Source organism: Seriola lalandi, unplaced genomic scaffold, assembly GCF_002814215.2.
Source record: "Seriola lalandi dorsalis isolate HSWRI2012SDOR001 ecotype SW California unplaced genomic scaffold, Sedor1 jcf7180002049771, whole genome shotgun sequence".
Lineage (NCBI taxonomy): Eukaryota > Metazoa > Chordata > Actinopteri > Carangiformes > Carangidae > Seriola > Seriola lalandi.
Genome location: NW_019520324.1, coordinates 93,720 through 121,241, shown reverse-complemented (window position 1 = coordinate 121,241; position 27,522 = coordinate 93,720). Strand labels below are relative to the sequence as shown.

The following is a 27,522-nucleotide window of genomic DNA, read 5'->3' as shown; positions in this document are numbered from 1 at the left end:
TTGCAGCGGTGACGCACTGTGAGCTCACAGAGCCACTTCAGTGTTTATGTCTTCTTTTTTTTCTTTTTCCACACACACACACACACACACACACACTCATACACACACACTCATACACACAGACAGAGACACACAGAGGAGCCGGAGAGAGAGAGAGAGAGAGATAGAGAGAGAGAAAGAGAGAGAAAGAGACAGCGGGAGGGGGAACCTCGTGAACCGGCTTTGTGGTTTTCATCCATCCTCACGCCGTTTTTTAATTACACCTATCAACTCCACTACAACGGATGATGCTCGCTTCTGAACACTGATTTCAACCATATTTATTCACCAAACCGGTAAGTCCCATAACTTTTTTTTCCACCTTGTAGTAACTGTCTGAATGTCTGCTGAAGCCAGTAGTTAAGTTACATCAGTCACTACCGACTCGTGTGGAGCTTTTCTCGCCTCAAATCCTGTCCGACCGTTATGACCAGAGTTGCCTGCGGCGGTAAGTGTTCATATGCCTTCGTGTGCCTTATGGGGGACGGTATGGCACATAAGCTACTGATAACCTACCTATAGATACTTCTGGACGGAGTTCCAGCAGTTTGTTTCAACTGGTTTATGGCTCAAGACTTTAGATGAACAAATTGACTTAGTTTGTCAGTGTTTATGCGCAAGTTCTGTGGCTGTATGTTTTATTTATCTGCTGTGGCTTTCATAGTACAGACCTAGCATTATGCTGTGATGTTCGTATAGGCTAGTCACTAAAAGTTAACGATAGCATTTAGCCTATGGAGAATTTGCCAGCTCCTGGTTTTGGTAACGTAGTGGATTATTCCGATTATTATGCCATAACCAACCGAACACTTGTAATTCTGTTCATTTAATAGACTTATAATAACCATGGGAACCAGTGCTCTCTAATGACAGTGAGTGCATGCTTGACGCACTATCATGGGTACGTGATGACCTCACTGGTAGTATGATCCTCCTCCTCTCTTTTTAATGAAGTGAAGAGTAGCTGGCTTTGCTTTATTTTCAAACTCAAACTATCCTTTATTATATGGATGATGCACATCAAAGCCAGCTGACCAGTCAAGTCCAAACCAACTTACACAATGCATATAACAAAAGCCATACGTACTGTAAAAGAATGATGCATAGAGATTAAAAAGAAGTGTGTGTGTGTGTGTGTGTGTGTGTGTGTGTGTGTGTGTGTGTGTGTGTGGTATTAATATTGACGTGTGTCCCTCACACTTTTATCTGTTGCAGTCTGTTTGCTCACAACTGCTCTTTTTAAGTTGTGTATCATAGCCATCACATACTACACCATACTGCTGAGGTTTTGGCAGGATGTACTGCTGCGTAATGAGGACGAGCACTTACACAAGCACCAAGATGAGACTGTCATTTTTGGCAGAGAGCTTCCATTGTCCGAATCCAAATTCCTGTACGCTTGTAACAATAAGAGGCTTTCGACTTCTCTCACAGACAACCATACACACACACACACACACACACACACACACACACACACACACACACACACATGCACACACTTCCACCAGAAGAGGGCCATGTACAGCTTCACTGGCATGTATCTACATGGTTATGATGCTGTCACTTTGAGGAAGGATTTTACAAGTTTTACAAAGTTTACTCATCACTACTGTCTAGTCACAGCCAAGTGAACAGAGTTCAACGTACAAACCATTTAAAATTTCTGATATTGCCTCTTTTAGACAGACTGAAATAGGCTATAAAACGTCCTGTTTCCGGTCAAGCACTTTCAGTCCTTCGTGTCCTCTTGTAGGAAAAACTCAATGTATGTGTGTCTATATACAGTATGTGTTTGTTCTGGGTGGCAGATGTTGAAAGATATCGCAGGGCTTTCTTTTGGTTTGGCCAAAGCATGTTTTAATGAATTTGCTGTTAATTTTTTTTTTGGCTTGTTTTTTTTCTTTTATACACTGGCTCTGCAAATATATAATTTATTTGTTTGTCACCAAAGTGGAGTTGAAGTGGAACAGAGAGGAGAGGGCTTGGTGCAAAAGTTCACAAACTCATAAAACCAACCAGTGAACACATATTCTTTAACTGGTCTAAAAAGCACAGAGCTGTTTATGGCTGCCATCTGTTGGACCAGGTTTCAGACAGAAAATATGTTTTCCAAAGATTATAGTTTATTTTCTCCAAACAACATTAAAACAGCACAATCATATCATTATAGTCACAAAAGTATATTGGTCTTAGTTGAAAATAACTACACAGGTCAGTTTGCATGATTTCACAGATTTGTGAAAGGACAATAATGTGCTAGAAGCCTTTTTAAGAATTAAATAGACTCTGACTGTTGCACAGTTTTGCGTTTTGCGGTGCTTTTGTGTGTTTGACATTTGAGAGAGTTCCCAACAGGATTATAACATGTTTTTAGCCACAAAATGACACACAGATGAGTTATCATTTCGGTGAACATATAAGGTCTAGTGTCTAGATGTGCAACTTTCTGGAAGAAAGTCATATTTTGTTTTGTTCATCATATTTTTTGCTCAACTGATGCGTTAATTACCTGCAGCAAGACTGACACCTGTAATTATACACACACACCCACACACAAACATGTGCGCAAGCACAGCAACAAGAGTGTGTATTTGGATTTATACTGAGCCAAATTTAACCCCCATTTTATACTCTACCCCACCCAGCATTTACTGTATGTATTTATGGTTTTGGGAAGAAGGAATGATGATAGTAGAAAGTTTGGAGAAAGAGGAAGAAAAGACAAAGAAGAGGAAGATGGAGTGAGGAAGAAAGACTGAAGTGTGTATGTTGTAGCTTGGAGCTGATAACAGGATTATCAGGGGATTTTGATATAGACTAATGCACTGCCTGTTGCACTGTTCGAGCATGTGTGTATGTGGAAGTTAAAGACTCCGCTAAGCTTTAATTACCCCATCAATCCTGTCATCTGTCTGTCCATCCGGTCAACCAGAGTAGTTGGGAATGCTGCCCAACGCTCTTCCGTCCCCGTGCCCAATGTCAGCCAGGAAACTCTGTGCCAAAGAAATTCCCACTGCACTGGCCGCAGATCCCGGTCCAAGCTGGCTCAGCACTCTGCACACGCAGATTGGTGGAGGATGGGATAATTACAGGGGGACATAAAGACAGAAACCTGCTCGTTGGCATGAGCATGCAAACACGCGCTCTCCTGACACTGACATACACTTATAGTATACATGCACTTAGACACTGAGTCTTAATTTCTAAGTTATTTCTTAATGGGAAAGCTGAATTTGGTGGACAGCAGTATCCTGTTCACTGTTTTTCCTGTTACTTTCCTCAGGACAACCATTGTGTTTCTGTATTTGTCTGCTTATGCTCCTGCTGCACTCTCATCATTTTATAGTAAGTCAGCAAACTGCAAGTCATGCTGCAGAGGGTTTCTGTCAGTGGGGCTCATTCTTTTCAAACTCAGGGCGTCACTTCCCGGATGTCTCGGCTCTTTTGTATTTTACACAGACATTCATACTGTGGTGCCACAATTTATCCCTAGCTATTAATTTCCTGTGAATTGTGTTTTCCCTGCAGACTATTGCTAGAAGGAAAAAGAATGCTGTTATAGTTACAGCTACATACATGTGGGATGTATTACTCCTTAGCTGGGACCAAATTACATTTTAAAAAATTATGGATTATGCAATAAGGCATTTACAGTGGTGGAATGTAATTAACTACATTTACTCAAATGCTGTTTTAGGTTCCTGCACTTTACTTGAGTGGGCTGCAACTAACAGTTATTTTAATTATTGATTTATCTGTTAATTATTTCTCAGTTCACCCTATGAAGTGTTTAAAAAAAAAATGTGATGCCTTCAATTTTCTTGTTTTCTCTGACCAACAGTCCAAAACCTAAAACTACTTAATTTACTGTCAGAAAAATCAAAACAGCAAATCCTCCCATTTGAAAAGCTGGACCCAAGGAATGTTTAACATTTTTGTTTTAAAAAAAATGACAAACAATTAATCCATCATCAAAATAGTTGGTGATTATTTTTTCTTTTGATTTGCTTTGACTTCTACTCCACCACAACAAGATTTTACATATATAAACATATGATCAATGTGATGCCTTGTTGTATTGATTGACCTGTATATGAAGCAGTTAAAATAAGTCCCAACTTGACCAACTACAGCTTTTACATAGTACATGAGTAGTTTGATGTTTTGCTAAGTTTTTCAACGCAGGACTTTCACTTGTAGGTTTACTTGATTACAGCATGGTATTCCAAGTTTTATCTAAGAAAACAAAGTAAATTCTTCCATCACTGCTCATACATTATATTGACACGCTATATTTGTAATGTGGTTTGCACCTTGAATGGTTGCTCGGCCACATTTAATGAGATTTGGTCCAGTCAGAAGAAAAGCAGATGGCGGTAATCTCGCCCTGCTTGGCCTGAGTTCACGACCTTTCCCCTCTGTCTCCTCCATCTGGCCTGTCACTCCCTACTGTATGCTGTTTAATGCCACAGTCTTAAAAATAAATTTTAAGAAAAGAGGAAAACGAGACTGCAGACGTTCGCTACCCCCACAGGCCGGCTGTGGGGGAGGAAATCTGAAAGCAACCACAATCTGCTATCTGAACGCGCCAGTAACCAATCGCTGGCTTTCAGTTGCCAGAGTAAATCACACACCAGCATGTCCGGCTTGATCTCTTTGTGACGAGGCACAAGTGAGTGACTGTGCGTGTGTGTTGAGTTTGCGCGTGTGTGTGTGGTTGTGTGTGTGTTTGTGTGTGTGTGTGTGTCATGTTTTGGAGAGGATCCACACAATCCCTCATGTGAGGAGTGCTACAGACATGCCCCGTTTCAAAACAACCGCTGAGTAATGACAATGTAGCCAACAAAGCAGGAAATTGGACCTCTCGTCTGTAGCAGCACTTTTATAGAGATATTGAATACAACTCAAAACACAGCATATTTAGATCCATAAATATATGTGGATGTGATTGTGCGTGTCTGTGGTTGGGTTTGCATTTTGGGGGCAAACTGCAGGGTTGCAAAATCATGGTTCCTTGCTTATCTGCTGATATGTTTTTTTTTCACTGTCATCCATAGGAATTTCTAAGAAACTGCTTTCACATATTTCACATATAATGATTACAGTACATTCGGTACACATATGGAGTTGTTTAACATATTTAACATTCCCAGAGGCCTGGCTAAAATTCTCAGTGTTTGCTCTTTCTGGCATCCACTTCTCCAAAGAGGGAATGTCTGTCTTTGGACCCACTGACCTACAGCAGACATCCATTAATGTGAGAAATGAGAAAAACTGGAGAACGGAGAAAATCTGCTCAGACGAGGGATAAAAATCATGTTTTCTTTACCTGAGCTCAACTTCTGAGACATGGTGGAGTAGATTTTTCCAGTGACTAAAACAGTCATTAACTAAATCCTCTGTATTGTTCAACAAATAGAGATGACATGTTGAAAGTGTTGTTTTTAACACTGTGTACACGTGTGTGTGTGTGTGTGTGTGTGTGTGTGTGTGTGTGTGTGTGTGTGTGTGTGTGTGTGAAAATGGAAATTGTTTAATTATAGTGTGCATGCATGCTGCTATAATTTAAGGTGTTGGGACATAAGGAGTTGATTTACATCCACTGTTGATTGTGGTGATGTAAGAGAAAATAAAAAACGCCTAGTCTCACATATGTTCACAACTTTGATTCTCCCTTGTTCTGCTTTTGACAGCCTAAAACACTGAAAATAAAGAATTAAAGGAGAGCTTGGAGAATTGGTTTTGGGTGGCTTCTGCTGGGTTAAGGAACAGCAAAGTGTCCTTGTCTCTTTTCTGTTTTTAGAATTATTCTTGTTTGTAATGAGACAGTCATTAAAATCTAAATTACTAAAAAAAACAAACCAAAAAAAGACTTTCAAATTTTCAACGTAACTTCCAAATATCAGTACAAAATTACATCTACAAAACTCTCATGTCACTTAAGCAACTGAACAGTTGGTTAGGAACACAACTGTAGCAGGGATTGTGCCAGAAGCATTTGAATTTATGACTTCCCATAAGATGTGGCATCTGTTTCTCATGAACAAAGGGAAAGGAAACATTTCTCTTTTCTTCGTATGCACATCAATTCGTGGTGGCTGTGGGAAATTGGGACAGTGCAGAGTTGCCCTGCTGCATTTTGGGATCTCCGGTTGCAGTAGTGCTACTACTCTGGCGGTGTCGCAGAGCTGTAAACAAACTGAGCACCTTATTGCATGTTCTTCCTCTCATCCTCTCCACTCTCTCACGTCTCTTGTTCCAACATAGTGATGTCTGACAGACAGTGTGCAGCAGAGACACAGGAGAGGCCCATAAAGGTTCTGCTGGTGTACAGTTCCACTGGAAAAAAACATGACTGGCATCAGGTCAACCCAAGGACATAAAGGAGGAACGACAGACACAAAAAGGCAGTGAGAAAAATGCATCTGCAGACGTATGTGTGTGTAGAGGTAACACCTGCACAGTTATCAGACATGCTCCCCATAATGAGACATTGTCTGAGCACTAACGTAGAAAGTGTTGGCGTAAATCAGCCTTTCATTTGCCGATAATGGGCACCTCCATTAAGTCAAACAGAGGGTATGGTTGTCCCGATCGCGTCGTTGTCATACACGTGCACATTATCTCTCGGTCCACGAAATGTCTGATGGATAATGGAGTATAATTACCTTAAACCTTTTTTTTGCCGGCTCAGTTCTTTTCTATTGTATTTCATTTCACTCCTCTGGCTGGAAGATTATTCTCATGTGCATCACAACGAGGTGTTTCCTAAGACTGGACACACTATATGACCTAGCTGGCTTAATAGGTAGCCATTATCGGCACGGGAACTTGGCGTTGCCTTTTTTTGTGACTTTCTAACACATGATGGATGGGGAAATCCACCTCAGAGATGGTTAGAGGTTAGAACTCTTCATGAATTAAGAAGAACAACCCTGTGTCACACTTGGTGACATTGCATTTCTGAGATAATCTAATGGATGTTTAAAAGGTTTTATGAGCCTACGACTAAGGAGGAATTCTCAACCTGAAGAGCAGCGAGTAATCCTTTGAACTTGTCTTTCGCTGATGATGCATCACTACACCTATAAAACTCTGAAGATATTTCAGTTAAGTAAAGGTTTAGAAAAGGATGATGACTATGTTGACTGTCATCATAATTCATATTGTAAAATATTTTCAGGGCTCAACAAAACAATATTGTTTAGTTCTGTGTGACTGTATGAAGAACAAAGAACCAAAAAGCTGTAAACCTGACCTGGTCTATGGTTAGGCCAAACCTAGTTAAAATAAAGTTATAGGAGATTATTATTAGTCTTTATAAAGTTTAACTAAAACTTTGGTAATTGTGCAATTGAAGGAAGCCTGAAAACCAGTTCAGGCAGGCAACTGCTCCTACTACACTAAATATGACATACAGTACAATAGTATAGTATGAGATAGCAAATACTATACGTTTCAATGATCACAAATCTCATTTGGTTAAGATTCAGCAAGTAAAACTACCCAGGGTTCAGGAAAGGTTATGGTCATGTGCTTTGGTGAGTTTGTCCAAGTTTTCACTTTGCAGCACACTGCACATTTCCTGTGTCACTTCAGGGACATCACTCTTAGATTTGCAAATACTGCTGCTGCTAAATGTAGCATTTTCTAAGCCCAAGCATCCACCTGTAGCCTCAGATTCCAGGTTTCCTTCGTGTGGAAGTTTATTATAGTCACTCCCCAATCTCTGCTGTGCTGAGCTCAGTGTAAACTTGTAGTTATTGACGGGATGAAACCTAGTCACTGCATACAGTACATGATAAATCTTTAGGCTGACTGAACTTCCCTGTTGTTCAGTGGACTCTTTGAATAGAGAAGCTTTAAAGCTGTTGTTTCAATCTTGTCTTACCGCAGTATCCATGTTTCTGTGTTGTCATTAATTCACTGTCAATGCATAGGCTAATTTAACACAGATTCAATGTATTTTCCCTCAAAATAAAGAGAGACTGTGCCTGAAATTAAGATTAAGTATGGGACTGTAATTAAAAAAGGACATTCGATTAAAACCCAATCACAGGATTGACAGGATAAAAAGAATTATAACTGCTATTAGAGCAAATTCAGGCTCCATCAGGCATAATACCTGATACCTGGTACTTTTTTGGTATCACCTGCTCTGTTGTTTGTGTGTGTGTCATGATGAAGTTGCCTTCACGATAGTTTTGTGGGCATACTATCAGCAGTGGAAAAAGAAGTACCTGGTACTAAAAGTGAATAGAGTTGAGTTGAGTCGTGCCATGCGGTGGAAAAATACTGTTTGACTGTAATCCACCAGCATCAGGTTTCATCAGGTTGGTCTGGTGTTGGGCTTTCTTGTGGCTTAAATTTTTGGCTATATGAAAATACACTGGTGGCATTTTAATGCATATCAAAATAAATTTCCTTGAATGTAGCGGCAATGCTTTTGGTTTAAGTCTGAGGCTTTGGTTGCATTTCATCTCCTTTTTTCACCCCCAAATTTCATCTTGCTGTCTACTAACAAATGCTTGATAAGAGCAAAATACCACAACATATTTTTTTTTTTACTTCTTGAAAAAGTCTGGAATGGGTTTATTTGAGTTTCTGGAGTACTGGATAGAAAGGCATTAACACTGTGCAAACTTTGGTGAATTTTTTATGTGGCTTGATTAACTAAGCCAAGGACTTTGAATGTTTACTAGGCCAGGCAGTTTACCTTTCATTTTAGCATTTTGTTCTTCTCAGTCTGAAAAACAAACCAGAGGTCTCAATTACCAAAGTAACGCAAGAATCCTGTTTCAAGTCACAACCCATCAATATTGCCATTGAGTCAGCAGATGGCTCACTGTTAGAAATTGTTTGCAGAGGTTTGGTTCTAAGTCTTCCAACTTAAATATGGAAGATATGTAAGCATGACTAAAATGTATTTTTGTGCCTGTAGACCTGACACTGGCATTAAAAATAAAAAGGCTTGACAGACATGGCTCATTATTTGGAAGCCAATAAGGTGGCAGCTTGAACCTGCTTTAACCTTGATCTCCTCTGCTGCTCAGTCACCTCAAACTGAAAGATGCGGAGTTCCACTCAGTCTTGTGTTTCCTCTTTTGTGGTTCCTTCAAAGCTTCATCCAGCAGGATTTCTCAGCTCAAGCAGCTACATGACATCAAGGAGCCAGAAAAAGCTCTCAAATACATGAGCTGTGACTCCGGTCCTCGCCCAAAAAACCACCACAGAATAGAATAATGTCCATGTTTTTGTCATGCCTTCGCCATTACTTCTTTATTATTGCTATTTTTAGGTCCCCTGAACAACACAGAAAATGTGACCGGTCATTTGGTGTTGTCGTGACTTGTTATTTGAATGTGTCAAACAACAGCAGCGTGGGTTTTGGGTAATTACTATTTTACACGGTTTAGGAAAAGTCATCACGCTCTTCTGCCATTACTTTGAGGTGTTTTTGACTTTTTATCATGTTTTGTTGTTTTCGTCCATTCACATAAAATGGTTGTATATACGGGGTATTCTGAGAGGTGTTAATGTCCTGCTATATCCTCCACTCTCATCTTCCCTCCCTCTTTTTCTTTTTTTCTCTCTCTCTTTCTTTCTTGCTCCTTCAACTCACTCACCATCTTATTGCAGCCTTCAAGCTAAAGTGCAGCAGGCGTGAAGCAAGCTGGGTTATAAAAAAGGAAACATGCAAACAATCAAATGCAATAAAATGCGACAGCTCAGACAGGCAAGCGAAGATGGAAAGGGCACAAGGAAGAGTTCAAGGAAGAGAGAAATAAAAATTACATCAAGCAGACAACGTAACTCTAATTTCCTTGAGTGGGATTATGTAAAGGCTGTATTGAAAGATGTTTTAAGTCAGTTTTTCCCACATTTTCTGGCTTGTGACCCCTCAGAATGTAGCTATGTCTAATTAATGGTCCCTCAATACAGCTCACATATGTGTCCAACTTAAGGGTGATTTCGTTTCTCCTTTACTTCCACTTCATCCAACAACTGTCAGTATGTAGGCAGTGTTGGATATACTGCAGTTATCTACCGCAAACTACACTGACCTTGGAGAAATGTAATGTTCATGACAAAAGGATCATAGCGGATTCTGGATTGCTGCGAGTCTTGAGTAACACTGTGATGGATACAGGAAAAGAAGAAAAGGATGGGTATATGAGGTGGAGAAGGCCCCAGCGTGGATACAGGGGCGGTCATGTGCCTGTAGGTCCAGTGGAAGTCCCACGTGTGGTGGTCACTTCTGTAGTGGGTTTGTGGGGAAAACCTCAGCCTAACTGGATTTAAATGCAAATGCATCACATGCAGACAGCGCTGGCTTGTACTGCCTGGCTGTGAATGGCTGACTTCTGAAAGTAGTGGTTAGACAGCAGGCACATTTTGAACATCCTTTTTGGACATGCTCTCTCATGGATTTTGTACTTCAGGCACATTTTCGCTGAATGTGTTGCTGTGGCATACACTTGCTGCTCTTTACCTATGCGTAGCCAGCAGGTGAAATAGCTGACAAAGTCTGCTGTTCCACAATTCCTGAATGAATTTGCTTTAACCAAATATCTTTGCATTAACTGTAGTTTTACTGTTGCAAAATGTAATCTAGCTATTTTTAAGTTTTGCTATTGCGACCCTGCCAACGTTAGCATTATCAGCTGTTTGCTGTCGCAAGTTGCAAGTCACTGTAACATCCGGTCTGCCCTGAAGAAGTAGTGCTGCTCTGCGGGCGTTAAATAACCTCTCGTATGGTAAATACAGCGATGGCTGAAGCTCTTCGCAAGACCTTTAAGTAAACAATTAATAAAAATTGTTAATGCTAATGTTAGCTATATAGCAATAGCATAACTTTATAAATAGCTAAAAGGTCCTTAATCCAGCCTTTGAAAAACATTGTGCTGCTGTATAATGATGATTTTGGATCAAATGCATCCATCACACCATAAATCACTTTCACCTTGCTCTGGCTCTGCTGGAGTTTAAGTGCAGTTGTTTCAGTGGCTGCACTTCTGGAGGTCAACTGAGGTTCTCTGTGGAAAGCAAACATTCCTCAACCCCTCTAACCCGGTCCAATTTGTTACTTGACACTTTCCAAAAAAAGAGGTACTTAATTGTAGGTCCCATTTTTGTTTTGCTCTCTCTATCATTGTCGTTTTATTGATCGTTTTTTTTCTTTTCCTTTTTTTCAGCTGTGAGTGTCGTGTGTTGTGTGTGCGAGGGTGCATGTTTGCATGTGTGTATAAGTGTATATGTATGTGTGCATGTGTGACTTGTAATTAGCCTCTTGCTCTGGTCTGTATGGCATTTTAACAAATGCCTCTATATATATCATGCTATCAGGCTGAAGTTTTTAGCAATCTCCCTGCCACTTTCTCTTCTTTCCATCTCTCCCCCTCTCTCTCTTCTCTCTTTTTTTCCTCTATAGCTTGATCAGCCCTTGCCCTTCAGCCTTGTGTTGTTTTTTCGAACTAGTGGTTTTTCTATCCTCGCTTTATCTTTCACTTCCTCCCTGAAATTATGCTCCAGAAGCCTGTCATTGGCATGAGGGCCTCGCCGGACCAAAATCATAAACTCGTTACATTTTTTATTTTCTTGTTTGTATAAGGCACAGCTTAGTGTTGGCTGAATGTTATGGTATTCCAGATGTGTGTGTGTGTGTGTGTGTGTGTGTGTGTGTGTGTGTGTGTGTGTGTGTGTGTGTCACCAGCATGAACAAGTACCTTTTATAAATGAATGCATAGATAATGTGCACAAGACCATCACCACCACTAAGTGCACATATAAAATAAGGAATATGCTGTATAGATGTGCTATGAGTGTTTGTGTGTGTGTGTGTGTGTGTGTGTGTGTGTGTGCACGTGTGTGCTGACCACACATAGTGAGAGAATGAATGGGTTTGAGGGGAGAAGGGTAGATTTGCTTGCTAACTAATGTTTAAAACATTATGTTTTGCTGTGTGGTCAAAGGTGAAGTGCTGCATTAAAGCAGCCTCACCCCTCATGCACATACACAACACACACACACACACACACACTCACTCACTGTTTTAGCTGTGATAGAAGGGGCATGTCCTTAGGACGTCAGGGGTGTGTCTGTGGTCAGAGTGACAGTATAAGACACAGGCAGGTACACTGAATTCTTCATTCAGCTACACAAATTTATGTGTGTCTGACCTTTGTGTCACTTTTGTGTAACTTTTCTAGTTGAGTTTTGGTCTTACCCTGCAGATCTTTGTCGAATCAAGACTTTTAATCTTAAATCTCTCGTTGTGAAGCCCTGTAGTTACCTTTGAGCTGCTTGTCAAAGTTGGACCAAGTACAACTTTGATCAGGTGTTTCTGTTGCTTTTGAGCAGCCGTAGGAAAGTTAGAGTATATATTTTGACTTTGGTGTTGACTCAGCATTTGTAGCTGTACACACAGCATCCTCGCTGAGTTGCCACGGCAACTGTGTCATTCAGCTGCAAGTCTGGGGTAAGTATGCTGCTCTATCTTTCTCCTCTAACACATTTTCTTTTTTCTTTGTCTCATATACTCTCTTTGTCTTTCTCCACCCCCAATCCCCCCTCTTCCTGCTCTTTCCTTCTCTACTTTCTACTTTTGGTCTGCTGTGACTGACTACTCCAATACATTCCATCAGTTTCCTGTCTTTTCCTCTGTCCTTCTTGTCATCCTTATTCTGTCTCTCTTTTCCCTCTATTCTTTTTTGTTTGACATATCTCAAATGCCTCTTGTGTTTTTGCTTCGGTCAGTGGCTGTTTTACAAACCTATTTAGGACCGACCAGTCAGTTATATTCTCTCCTCCTGGGAGAAAAGTAGGCAACAAACCAAAAACATTCTTAACATTGCGCTGCCAATCTTTGGCATAGTCAAATATTCATATTCACTATATTCTGAAGGACTGAAGTTGTGCTAATGATTTTCATGTTGTGTGAATGTGTCATGTCTATCATTTTGAAAGTAAAATCTCCACCACAAATAGTCTAGTCCTTTGTGAATTCACAGTCCTGTAACTGTGGCCACAACTGAGAGCGTAGCGCTCAGCTCTTGTTTTATCTTATCAGTTAGTGTTGTAGTGCACACAGAGGAAGTTGTGATTACAGCAAATTATTTTTACATTAGTTTGAAAAAACATGATTTTTTTTTTTTTTTTTAATCGAATTCTGGATAGGATTCTGACCAACTAAATTTTGCGTAATTTCTTTAAACTTCAGCACATTTGCAAGAAATTGAACCGTAATCTTCGGCACGTTTCAGTCAGCATCATGCTGACTACTCTGCTATACTCTGTTCGGCTGCCTTTTTAATGTGACACTATATCATAGTCATTGTGTTTATACAACACAATCCTGGTATATCCTACAAAATAGCTGGTGTAAGTGTCATGATGCTATAAAAAAGACGATGATGAAAACAAGAATTTCTAATTGATAAGTGACCTCAGGTTTGATTTCATCTCAGTCCATGAAATTAAGTAGAACCATCAGTAGTAGCAGTAATAAATGCCTTGCCAGCCACTTGTTCTATGTGTATGTGAATATGTAAGTGTGTCCACTGCAGGGAGTTAAGCTATGTGGGCTATAAGCTGTCAAAATATTTTCCGACTGAAATACCTAACTTTAGACATGACAGCACTGTTTTGCTGTAACACAGTATAGTAGCTTGTGGTATATAAATTTAAACTCATGACCCATGAGTGTCAACTAGAAGACTGTCCTGGTTGAGCTTTAGCTTTCATTTTATTTCCAATTTTCCAAAAACACTTGTTCTGCACAATAAACCCTTAAGAAGATTTTATTTTTGTGACTCACCTAAAGTTCAGGAAATACTCCCAGAGGCTGCTAATGTCAAGTGTTGAGAAAGTCAGCACATGTTGGCAAATGAATATGTTGCAGCGTGATAATTGCTTTAAATATGCATGTGAGTACCTACAGGCCTGAAATAGCCACAGACAAGCCCTGGTCCATTCACTCCCATCTATAAAAAGGTTGTGATTGATGGTAAATGTTATTTACGGCATATGCAACTGCTCCTTACCTCCCGGTCACGAGAGCCACTACGCTCAGGATATAGTCACAAAAATGACTCAGGTGTTTTTTTTTGCCATGTGTGGTTTTGTGTGAGTGTGCATACTTATGGACTGTATGTGGTTGTTTGTGTGTGTGACAGAAGGAGAAGGCCGGCATGTGTTGTGATGTTACTAGTTATATTGAGTTATGTTGTGCCGTGATATGTCATGGTCATCTATTTCTTGGCACTTGAAAGGTCAACAGATTGTGTTCACAAAGGAATTGCTTTGGTTGAAGTGACAGCCTTGAATATCAGTGTACATTGCACACCTATATACTGTGCTGTATATATGGATGTGATCATGTTTTAAAATGTGGTTAACCCCTATTCTCCTGTCTGCCTCAGATCATATGAACATAGAAGAATACATTGAAGAAGATGAGGAACCACCTTTGCTGCTCAGCTCTTGTCCTTCTCACGGTAAATATGTGCATGTGTGTGTTGTGTTTTTTGGTTTGCGTGAGTGTTATGCACTTTTAAGGATGTAGGTGTGTTACTCTAAGATTAAATTTGGTTTCCCGAAAGACCTGGTGGCATGCAAATCATGATTTACAATGTGTGTGTACGCACTCAATTTAACTGCAAACCACTGACTCGTGAACTTGTGTGTGTGTGTGTGTGTGTGTGTGTGTGTGTGTGTGTGTGTGTCTGTGTGTCTGTGTCTGTGTGTCTCTTCCAGGTGTTTGGCTGTGGTGGGACTGCAGCAGTGCAGTGTCGGTGGGGGGAAGGGTGCGTGTGTCTGCAGTGCCCTGCAGGCGAGGAGCCCTCCAAGGTGAGACTATAAACTGAAACAAAATTGATTAACAACAATTGAACCCACTTTGAGCGACATCTTTAGTGCATTATTTGTCTGCTATTCCAATATCTGTTGCTACTGAATGCTTCTGTTTTCTTTCTAATGCATTATTGTCTCTTTAGACACTACAAACTTTCACCCCATGTTTTTTAATTATCCTCCAGCTAACTAGATCCAGAGTTTATTCTTGAATCGTACACTGAATGCATCTCCTTTCTTCCCTCGTAATTTATGTGTGTGGTCAGCACAGTCAACATGAATCAAGTTGTTTGCTTCCATAAATCACGTTTAAATTATCTCAAACATTTATGACATGACTTCATAACTCAAGGGGGATTTTTGTCAAGGTGTGTCATGTTTCTCTTTTGTTGCAGGTTATATTTATGAAGTTGTAGTAGATAACATGCGCTTACTGATACACCAAGACTTTCTGTTTGTACTTACCTTTGTTGAACACTCTATGTTTATGTGAAAGTATAAAGATGGTTTTATTGTTTTGATTTCAGTCAACAGAGAGTCAGGACTTATAATTAAAATTTGACAGACAGATGCTTCATTTTGTACTTTTGCAGCCTCTTCTGCTTGAGTTTAGAATTGTTGTCTGTCTTTCCAGGCTTGTGGACAGATCCAAAGTCGAACAGAGGAAGTGCGATGCCAAATGTGCTCAACTGGAAGCTTTTCAGATGCATTCGACTCTGAACTTTGCCGTCCACATGCCTCCTGCAAGATCCTCCGCCGAAATGTTGCAACCCCTGGCACTGCGACCTCAGATGCCATCTGTGGGGACTGTCTGCCTGGGTAAGAACTGGCAGTATGTCTCTTTGGCGGCCTACCTGTCTGCTTGTTAATCCACTGACCGCTCAATCCAACTGTAGGCCTGACATTCAAAGGGATTTGCTCCAACATGTACCTCGTAAACTTCTATTTGGTCTAAATGAAGTCCTTTCATTTTCTCTGGGTCGAGAAAACAAGAAAATACCCGCGCGCTCACACACACACATACAGTACGTCATTCCCCACAATGGGCAGGCAACATTGAGCACCATTGAACATAACATGCCACAGGCTAAAACCGCTGATTCATTCTTTCATTGTAAAACAGTCCCTCACTTTTTTTTCCCTCCTCATCCATGTCTCTAATTATGCTGTTTTCTCCTCTTTCTTTTTCCATTTGCAGGTTTCAGTCCACTGCCACAGGGGAAGTTTCCACCCAGAGTTCCTGTGTGAAAAGTAAGCATGCTCCTGCAGCGTGTGCCTGTCTTTCTTGAAAATGTTTTTGCATTCACATGCTCCAAATCCATTATTCAGTTTAGTTTTGTAATCAGCTCTACCACCTGCCTCTCTCTTATCTCTTTTCTCCTTTCTTCTCTCTCAGACGCTTTGCATGTCAGAACAGTTCGCACAGTGGGTAAAGGTCCCTCCGCTGGTGCTGGAGGACCGATTAACGGCACGGTGGTTCGCAGCGCTGAGGAGAAGACAGCAGAGTATGCTGTTTTTGCTTTGGTGCCCATCTTCTGTGTGATGGGCCTGTTGGGTATCCTCATCTGCAACATCCTGAAGAAGAAGGGATACCGCTGCACGGCTGAGAAGGAGGGAGGGGATGAAGAGACCCCCACACCCCAGAAAGAAGGTGAGAGGGATACGTTGGCAGAAACAACACAAAAGAGAGTAAAGAAAGAAAATGAAAGGAACAAGGAAAAAGTTTTAAAGGTAGCAAGAAGAGTGATTATTGTAACTAGCATTTTATGTCCAGGTTTTTGTCACACTTGTGCATTAAAATGCCAAATTAGCACACAAGCATGCACACAATGTGGTCAAGTGTTGTCAGGAGTCAGGACAAAGCCAAAGAATAGTGTCTTTGTGTGCAGCCACAGTCCATGTATGTCTATGATGTGACTGCACGCAATCCTACATGGTAGGCCTTTTATCATTTTGAACTTTGACCTCACAGAGGTCGTTACATGTCACGCATGCTGTGTTGTTCTAAGCATGCTTTGTTATTCTTGTAATTTTCCTATTTGAAAAGGGGGAAAAAAAGCATTCCCATCAACTCACTTGTCTGACTGATGTCAGAGAGAAACTGACATGAGTAAACACAGAAAGAAGTATGAAGAGAGACAGAGGAGAGGAGAAGAAAGAGAGACAGAAGGATGTGGGGGGGTATTAATCGAAACAGAAGTAGATATCAGTAAATGGAAAACTAGAGTTTAGAGAGAGAAAAAAGACAGACACAGAGGGATAAAGCAGAGAAACAAGTGTTGAGTTGCCACACCCGTTCCCTGTGGTTTGCACAGTCTGAGAGTAATATGAGTGCTCTTTATTCCTGTCTTTTGTAACAGTGTATAGTCGTAATGTCCCGGAGGACTCTTCATAGACCTTCAGCCTTTGACCCAAATAGAAATCAGTTTTTCTTTTGAGTTTAGAGATCGATTCTCATAAAGTGACAACTCATGTGTAGCAGTGCTAACTGGTTTGATCTTAACAGATCATGTCTTTCTTCCTCTTTTTCTGTGCAGTAAACTGCGGTGCGCACAATGTATGAAGTACACCCATGTTTCCTTTATGTATTTGTTGTACACGATGTACTGTACCTAACTGGTTCTCAGGCTTGTATAGCAGGTGAAACCCTAAGGTCACGGGGAATATTATCTACTGTAGCATTGCTCAATGCAGCTTTTTTTAAACTGTAGATCAGGACCCACAATGACGTGTGGGCTTCCTGGTACATTTCCACGTAAATCATGAGACATTTTGATAAACTGTGCCTGTCATGAGGTGCTTGGATTAATTTACAGTTGCACAAACTCAAAATGTGAGTCAGAAAGAGTTCAGCAAATATTGCAAACTTGCTATCGTGTTCACTTGATTGCCTCATGCAAGAAATTTTGGGAAATACACTGTTTCAAACATATGCATCGGTTACATGAAAGTTCACCAAGTTAAATAAATAATACATTACACTTAGGTCACTGTCCGGTCCACTGGACAGTATATACAAATAGACTTTTTTTTCTGCCCTACTTACATACTGTTCTCACCAGGTATTACCCACCACTCCATGATTTATCTAAGGGGTATCAGTATCAGTTTCACTCCACTGCAGCAGACAGACAGCATACATGATTTACAGTTATTTTGTGCGTAAACATAAGTAGATTTAAAGGCTAAGCTGGCTTTTCCTTCACTCACCTGATGGCGCAAGGCTCAGAGGAAAGCTGTACGACAGCCATGTAGCCATACGTGCTGTGAGGCATGTTGGGCGTCAGAGCACAGCTGCCACCTCAACAGATCAGAACCTCTGATAGCGATTTGACACATCAAGAAACTGTTGACACTGGCACAACACCTGTGGCTTTGGACAATTTACTGTAGGTGTCACGATTAAAACTTTGAGTTGAGTGATTAAAACACAACAGTTACTCAAAACAAAGTATAGGTGACATCCAAAAACTCCCACATCTGCACAAAAAAAGCTGGTGGGCAGGAGTAATTTAAAATGTACAATTTCTGCAGTACAAGAAATTACATCAACATAGCAACCACTATAGCAACTCAGCTTTTTTGCAGAGCGTATCGGATGACTCATTGGTAGCTCAGTGTTGATGATTACAGGGAGAACGTTACTCTTTTTCTTCCAGATCCTAGATTTTTTTAGTTTCCGTTCCTAACACTTCAGCCACAACCACTAATTTGTGTCTTTTATGCCTCTTGGTCCATAGGCATTTAGTGGAGGCTAGGGTGATCTGGATCTGGAACAGGTTTGGTGATTATATCTAAATAAAAAACCTGCCTGTATGCAGATATGATGGGGGGTTTGAGGCATTTGCAATGGCCGCCAGAGGTCAATGATCTCTGCCTTTTGTTTTCAGCGTTGCCTTGGTCCCCTCCTCTCCGAGTGCTTTGTTGTGAAACTTAAGACGTCCCTGCACCTAAAGGGAAACTCCCTGAACTCCCATCCCCCTGCAGCGCTCTTTATCTGTCCTTCTACTCTCCCTTCATCCGATTTCTTGGCTCTCAAACACCCTTAAAGTTTCTCATCTAAACATGACACTATCCATCCATCTCTCCTTTCCCAGCCAGATCAATAATTCAATCAAGTCCTCACCTCATGTTTTATGTCTCCTGTTTCTTTCTCCACACTCCTCTCCTTCTGATTTCTTCTTCTGTCCCATTGTTTGAGTGGTAGCAATTCCTCGACTGCGCAACATGTGTTGTATATGAAACCTCTTAACTTGTCATGGAAAGTTACATGTCTCAGTGTAAGTTTGAGAATTATTTCGGATTGACTTAACAATAGTGTATTTTGATCACTTTCATAAGCGAGAGGCACAAATTTAACCTCAATGTAAAGTTAAATATAGTGTTTTACAGTGTCAATGTTAAGTGGGGATTCAGTGGTGCAGAGATAAGTGTGTGTGTGTTCATGTGACTAAGACAGATAAAGGACAGAGGCATAAGCAGTGTGTCAGAGGAAGTTAGAAGACTGCAGGTGCCCCATGGGAAAACTTTACTCTCACCCCCTTTCCCTTGCATTGTTATGTAACAATCCTTGTTGCAGTGGTCTGTCTGTCTGTCTGTCTGCTTGCTGTAGTCCTGACCGAGCAAAGGTTAGAGGTAAACTTCTTACTCCAGCACTTTTCTCATCATCTCCAGTCAGGGGGAAAACCCGTAGGGATGAATTACAGCAAGGCCAGGCCCAGCTCGGCAAGGCTAAAGTCAGATTCTGCAGAGATAACTCTGACTATGCAGAGCTGAGAAAAGTTTGACTTAGTGGAGAGCTGAGGGTGGGGAACAGAAAGGGCAAACGCAAGGTCGAGAGGAAAAAAGAATTTCATGTGCTGGAGTCAAATTTGCTGCAACTTCGTGTTTACAGTGAATGAAGCTCAGTCTGTGCAGGCACAAGGGCAGAGTGAAGTGTAGAGTTTAGTTGCTGCAGTGTTCAGATTACATTAAACTTGGGGGGTTGACATGAAGTGATTTATTTTTTTTTTTATTTTAACTCAAACGTTAAACTGAATAAACCCATCTGAAAACAAAGTGAGTGACTGCTGACAATGAAACACTGAACACATGGGTCTGACTTTGTTGAAGGAATAAATAGAAGAGAATGACAGCCACACTGGGAAATGGATGCCGTTATCCTCACATAGCAACAGCCAATGTGGAGACAGAGTTATTGTGTTGGCTTAACAACAGCCTAACACTGCTTATGCAAGAAAAGACAAAAAATACACACACACACACACACTCACAACACATAGGCACAAATGCAATCTATACAAGCACATTTTGTTCTTTAATTCAAAGATACACAAAGTTACCTTGCATTGGCGGTCTGCTACATCACACCACACACACACACACACACACACACACACACACAAACACACACACACACACACACACACACACACACACACAGAGCTCTGTGTGCTCCAACAGTGCTGAATGGAGCGTGATCGCTGACTGAGCTATTCTGGACCCCCCACGTCCTCATCGCTCTCCTCTCAGCTGCCTCTCTGTGCTGTGCTATTATGGGATGGTCGGGTGAGGGGGTGGGGGTTACCATGGAGGCATATCTATTCTTTGCTGTTCAGTCATCCACATCCATCCCTATCAGTCCCATCGTGTACCGAGGCACAATATTCCAGCAGTGACATGCACAGTGTGAACTGTGCTGGCTCTGCAAGTTGCGAAGTGTACGTCCTTATTTAGTCTCTTTTTGACAGGTCGCAGTGAAGCTGATGTAATACCGAGTTAAAGCAAACCAATCTCTATATAAAGAGCTATCAGTTTATTAGGTAGGCTACATAACAGAAAAGGTGCTGTTGTATTATTGTCGTATTAGGCTATATTTCTTTTAGCTAGGTAAAAACTGGAAACTGAGTTTACATTGAAATGTATTTTAAAATGTATATGCATGGGCCGAGTGCACATTACCAGTATATTGTTATATTTCTTTAAGAACCTCTAGCACATATTTTCCAGCATTCAAATACACCATATTATATAGAAAAAACTAATTATTTTTACAAATGTATTATTTTATGTATTTTTCAATACATGTAAATATATGCCTATGACATTGTTTGGTATTTGTGCTATTTGTATGTAATAATGTGCAGGAAAATGGTAATACACTGGATCAAAACTCCAGAACCTAAAATGCAAATATGCTGTATAATTGAAAAAGGGTCATTTTTTTCTGTCTCTGTCTCATTTGCTCGCTTTAGGTAACAATTGTCCCTACATATCTGATGACCTGAATGAAGACACCATCAGTGTGCTGGTTCGCCTCATCACGGAAAAGAAAGGTACGTGTCAAGTGAATACCAACAGTGATGTTACTGATAAGCTTGTGGTCGCAGTTATTTCATTCCTTGTGGCTTTAGAGGGGAACACAAGTCCACAGTGTCGTCACAGCACATGACACACAACCAAAGACGTGTCTTTTTATTATTGCTGCCTACTCAGCAGTTCCTTTTCTTTCCATCTAGGATTGATAGTTGACGTTAGAAACTGAGAAAAGTCGTGTTTCCAGACTGTAAAACAAAAGTTAGCTAAGCTCTTGGACTGGAGATATGATAATCAGCAAGTGCAAGTTTTAACATTGCCAACAACACATTCATACAATTTACAACAGTGACAAATGTTTCCAGTTTGTGTTAATATATCACAAAGTAAGGAATATGCATCTGCTGGGTATTACTGTAGGATCCATACAACAGTTAGAAGATAAATGACGGTGTAGCACACACTGAATTGTTTAGTCATGTCATTGTACCTGAAAATTTCCCAGAGAAATTAACTTTACCCAATCAATTCCCAATAAGCCCAAAGATGAATGTTACAGTAATTTACAGTATTTGTGTGTGTCTGTTTCAGAAAATGCTGCTGCACTGGAGGAACTGTTGCTGGAGTACGAGAGCAAACAGATGGCCATGAGCAAAAGCTCCTCAATCAAGTATGACAATACACACACACACACACACACAAACACACACTTCCATACACACACCTACAAATCATCATGTACCTTTGCGCTGTCATGTTGCTCCTGCATGAAGGCAAGGAAAGTTTGCTGGAGAGGAGAAAGGCAGTGAAAAATTTGGAGGAAGGCTCTTGCTCAGAGGCTCTAATAAAAAAAAGCTGTGTATGGGTGTTTGTGTGTATGTCAGAATGTTTAGACCAAGAGAGGGAAAGAATTACCTCGCCTATAGTTATTAACAGAACGTTGCTGTTAAGAGATGAAAGCAGAAAGCTCTTCGGCCACATCTGGTCTGTTAACATTAAACATGTGAGGCATTACAATGACAGATTTGATTGTTGCAGACAGAACAATTATATAAATCTAGATTTGCACCACCTTTGACATGAATGTGCTAAATGTCCCAGTAGATATGCTGTATATAAAAGGCTGTAACAAAAGATTTGTATGAGCCTTTTCAGCAATGCTCTTCATCAGACCTGGCCTTTATCAGATGCACATGTATGAAACATACAGTATAGGTTTTATAGTCTATGCATATCCATTGTGTTCTCTAATTCTAAAAAACAGTTTAATCGAAAAAATTTAATCCAGAATTGTGGATTTACATTCCTGTTGTAATTGAAATTAGCAATCGTTGTTTATTTTCATATAGTGTTCAGAAAAGTCAATTTTAAATGAAAAATGTAACTTAAAATAGCAAATGATTATTGTATTTGGAGAATCTGTGTATAATTATAAACAACAATTTAGTTTTTTAATTTCATAAATTAATTTTTAGGTTTTGGGCCACATAGGTGACATTGCAGTAAATATAGCTATGCCTTTGATTCTGATTCATGTCAACTTTATGCCAACCCCAGTGTTAAACGGTGAATTGAACTTGAATTGAAAATTTGAATAAAAAACTGTTAAAATAAATAAATCTTCATCCAAAGTATGACAAGACATTGGACATTTAAATAATATAATACAGCTTTTTTTCACCTCTTCTATAAACATGAAGTTAAATAATGTATTCAAAAGTCAGCTCCACGTAGCACACATCAGGCCATGGACCTGAGTCACTCCCACATGGCTGAAGTGAACGTCTCACACAGTTGTGTATTGAGTCATGAGGCCTAAACACTCTGTCACTGAGTTCATTGGCTGTCACACAGCTTGAAGTAGTGTGGTTGTGGTTGGAACTTTGGCCATAAGTTGCTGTCATTAAATTTGCTCAAGTAGTCAGTAGTTAATCTGACAAGCCCAGTAACATACTGCTTCATACCACAGTCTTCACCACGGTACTCTGCTGAAGACTGTCTGTGATGGAAGACATAGAGGAATCATTTGTATTGTCCAAACTTCCCTCCATTCTGAGCTGCTGCGCTGCAGTTTCCCCCACAGAGTCATCTTATCTCTCAATATTATATGATGGTAACTGGATCCGATGCACTGCAGCATGTGAGCCACATCTACAATAGTGAGAGGTCTCAGGGGCCTCTGGCAGTGTGCTGCTGCTCAATGGGATGCTGAAACATGTGAGCTTTAGATTCGAGAACATTCTCTCTCACACACACACACACACACACACACACACGCACACACACACACACACACACACTCGATAAGCACACAGTTCTGGAAAGCTTTCAAATCCTCTGTATGTGTGTGTGATGGTACGTTTTACAGAGGTTATCTGGGGTCACTACAGGTCACTCACTCAATAGAATAACACAGGGACGCACAGCTGTATTCACCTCATTCGCTCTGTCTTTCTCTGCATAAACGAACAATGGAGAGATAAAAACTAAAGAGCCTTGGTTGAACATGCACAGAGCGCAACATGAAGAAATAAAACTTAACATTTCAGTTTTCCTTTACACATCATTTAAGCAAAAGGGGCAGCCCCACTTTTAACTATCTGCATAAATGGTCTGGACTGACAAGACTAGCATTTAGTAAATTAGACTAATAAAGTTAGTACAAAAATTTCATATAGATTTATAGATATATACTGTTTACGACCAAGATGAGGGATATTGTGTGTGTCAGGATATATATGCGTTTTCAGAAATTATGATGAGTTTTAATTTCTAATATACTGAATACTAGATGTGCATAAGAAATTTTACCTATTCAAGGTTTAAATTTCACTCACTTAAGTGTCACACAGATTTATTTTGTTTCTCCTGTGTTGAAATTTTTCAATATTTGAATCATTTATCATTTGTTCCCTCCCTCCTCTTCCTTTACTGCTCCTCCCAGGTTCCCAATGCTGTCTCCCCTCTCGCCGTTCCGCTCCCTCCCCAGGCTCTGCCCCCATCAGTCCCACCTCCACACCATCTCTGGCCTGTCTGGCCTGGCCCCCAAACATGGCTACCGCTGCTCCCGTTGTGCTCAGAGAAAATGGCCCCCCGTTCTCATACCTCCTCTGGATTCCCTCAAGGATCCCCTGAAGCCCCCTCAGACCCTCATCCTGACCTCCCTGGACACATCCACCGACCAGCAGAAGAGCCCCCTGCTGGGGGGAGTGTGTGTCGACACCCTTACACCAGCTGTTGTGCCAAATACTGTACAGGAAAAAGTAGAAAGGAATGAAGTGAGGGAGAAGAAGGAGGGAGAGCTGACAGTGTTGTCTGTGGGGAGGTGAGACTCATTCATATTGTTTCTTACCCAACACACAACTGACCTGAAACATGCAATGAAAACATATTGTTACTTTTTCACATTTTCATTTAAGATAAAATGAAATAACTGGTGCAAAATTCTTAAATAGGAAAGAGTTGCTCAATCAAAATATTGAAAGATTTGAAATACAAAACATATGGTCGTATAAAATATGATTCATTGTTCCTGATTGAAGAACCCAACAATATAAAAATGATTTCAAATTAGCCTTTCCTCAATTAGCTAAAATAAAGTGCTGCTTAAAAGTTTACTAATTAGATAAAGTATAATAATATAACTGGCAGTGCTTGGTCTTACCTCTGTACTTTTACTTTTTTCATTTGAAAGCAGGACTTCTAGCTGTTACATTGGCAGTCATATGACCATGCTTGCCATGCCCGAGCACAACAATGATTATAGCTTTTCTTCAATTTACAGATTTCAAGTTGCTCAAATTCCCGAGCAGAAGCCTGTCTCCATGGAAACCAAGACATCATCCCAGGAGCAGAGGAACTCCCTGTTTGGTGGGAAACACTTCTCTTCATCATCAGGCATCAGGAGGTACAATCTCTCTTTCTCTCTCTCTCTCTCTCTCTCTCTCTCTCTCTCTCTCTCTCTCTCTCTCTCTCTCTCTCTCTCTCTCTCTTCCTGCTGATTTTTGATAACAGTTCTTCTGGCCAACACTGAATTGTGTAGACTGTGTGACTGGAATTAGGATAACAGTATGATCAGGTTGACTAAGGAGTGCCTCTAAAATGATTTGGGAAATGAGCTACTTCTGTTTCCAGCTGACTGGTCATGAGCGTGTGCCAACACTCTCTGTTCTTAGTCAGAGATGAGTCAGCATTATTACAATAATCATATACCCCTGCCTACTGTGAAAATTATCTGTCCATTTTACCATGCTCTATGGGGTGAGTTGGAAATTCTTCTTCAAAATCAGCCAAAATGAGGACTAATGAGATCAGTTTGATAAGAAATGGCTTAAATGTTTCAGTGATCATAATAACTTGGAAATCTGGTTGTATGTGTTTCAGTCCTTCTCTCATTCTGTCACTCACGTCCTCCATGTGCTTCCTCCTTGACATTTTCACTTTCTCTTTCAGGTGAAGAGACAGAGAGACGCTGTACGATAATGCTACCTCACTGAAGATGACCTCATCATCCGCTGACGACTTCACAGCAGGGAAGGTATCTTTACGCAGCTGACTCCAGGAGACCACAAGAACCACTTCCTGCTGAACGAAGTCATATCTAGTTATGCAATAAGAGGAACATAACTGTATTTATTATTATGTAAAGAAATATTGTACTTTACAGATGTAACAGATGTACCATCATAAGAGTTCAACTCGAGCTGCTTCACTGTCCCAAAACAGTGTTGAAAAGCTTGTTGGATACACACAGGGACAGAGTGGAAAGATTTCTTCTGTAGCTTTGAAATGACCAATTATCATTAACTGACAGTAGAAAGAAGAATGAGAGGCAGAAATCAAAGATAGGAAGTTTGGATAAAAAACAAACTCTTAACCCCTGCTATTGCGCTTCCATGTAAAACCAAAAACCAAAAAAAAACAGACACAGGGGTAAAACACATGTGACATATTCCACATGTAGACAGACACATCTACATGAACTCACTGTGACACTGTGCATTACATAACTGATATAAGACACAAAACTCAAACGGCAACTGTCATTCTTACAATAAGTGTGTACGTTAAGAAGAAAACATCGAAGCAAGCTGTCTGCAGCCAAGTGCCGTATGAACTAAGAGTATGCCTTTCATTACCAACAGACCCGATCTGATAAAAACCTAAATGATTTTGGGTCATATGACACTTGATTAAAGACTACAGTAGCACTACAGAAAGTATTATGAAGAAAAAATGTTCTAAAATTCAATATAATTGTTGCATTTTCAATGACACTGCAGCCCAATGACAGTTATAGGGTGACAACTGTCGTTTGGGTCCTGGGGTGAAAAAGTAGACATGTAGGTAAATCTCAGTTTTGTAGAATAGAACATGTAAATTAATGTACATATGTAAATATGGGTGGGTATAGAGAAACGGACCATACCTGGCTTTTATAATTTTACATTACAGTATGTATGAGGTGATATATTAGATCTCCTGTAATGGCAGCACTGCACCAGTGAGTGACATTTTGTAATCCGTCAATCAAACACGAGCAAACTCCTCACACACCATCATGTATATTTACTGAATTGCTGGTTAAGATCAACATGAAGTATCTGATTTCTCACCATTTGGGTGCAACATTTTAGTGAAACTGTTACGGTTTTCTACTCTAATCATGAACTTTTAAAACCTACACACACACACACACACACACACACACACACAGACACACAGACAGACACACAGACACAGACAAAATACACCTAGCCACACTTCAGTCGTGCAATCTCAAAGTGTAAGAAACCACACACACACACACACACACACACACACACATTTATTCTATGTAGTTTCATTTAATAAGCCGACCAGTGGCTGCAGAGGATTGGTGGTTGAGATGCCTCAAAGTCGTGCAGCTCACTTGGCTTTAGTTTACATCCTCATGGGGTTTGAAGAGTGTACTATAATCATAGAGGTTTTTTAGCTACTCATTTTCATATTTTCTCATTATGTTGTTACAAGCAATATGGCAACATGTCTGGAGGACTGGATATTTATTGGCTGAAGTTACAATTACATGTTTTTATTTGAGCTTTTTCTTATTACTATTCTTACTCCTATTAGGATTATTATTAAATGTTTTCAAGCTGAAGTGTTGCTTGTAGGTAAGAAGGATAAAAAATCATTCATTTCATGACCTTTGTAGATTGCATTTATATAATATAAAATTTTTCTGTATGATGTTTTTACTCTTGAAATAAAGAAGGGATGTATTTTAAACACTGTCTTGTTTGCAGTTTTTGCTGTTGACATAGAGTCGTGGCT

The 27,522-nt window shown here is 40.3% G+C and overlaps 1 protein-coding gene across 2 annotated transcripts; it reads left to right on the top strand.

Moving 5' to 3' along the window:
• The first annotated feature begins 82 nt into the window (after positions 1-82).
• relt (RELT TNF receptor) lies at positions 83-27,477 on the top strand. Of its 2 annotated transcripts, none has more exons than XM_023398726.2 (11): positions 83-335; positions 14,463-14,537; positions 14,797-14,889; positions 15,527-15,711; positions 16,091-16,143; positions 16,289-16,543; positions 21,147-21,227; positions 21,799-21,877; positions 24,152-24,532; positions 24,992-25,114; positions 25,660-27,477. In XM_023398726.2, the coding sequence occupies exons 2-11, from the start codon at positions 14,496-14,498 to the stop codon at positions 25,661-25,663; spliced, it is 1,296 nt and encodes a 431-aa protein (XP_023254494.1). In that variant the 5' UTR covers positions 83-335; positions 14,463-14,495; the 3' UTR covers positions 25,664-27,477. The 2 variants fall into 2 exon arrangements, with proteins under 2 accessions (XP_023254494.1, XP_087027938.1); XM_087171812.1 differs by lacking the exon at positions 83-335 and adding an exon at positions 12,220-12,520.
• Positions 27,478-27,522: the final 45 nt, after the last annotated feature.

Coding starts and splice junctions, on each gene's coding strand:
- relt (XM_023398726.2), top strand. CDS start 14,496: ATGAGGAACCACCTTTGCTGCTCAGCTCTTGTCCTTCTCACG. Junction 14,538..14,796: donor CAGCTCTTGTCCTTCTCACG/GTAAATATGTGC, acceptor TGTCTCTTCCAG/GTGTTTGGCTGTGGTGGGAC. Junction 15,712..16,090: donor TGTGGGGACTGTCTGCCTGG/GTAAGAACTGGC, acceptor TTCCATTTGCAG/GTTTCAGTCCACTGCCACAG.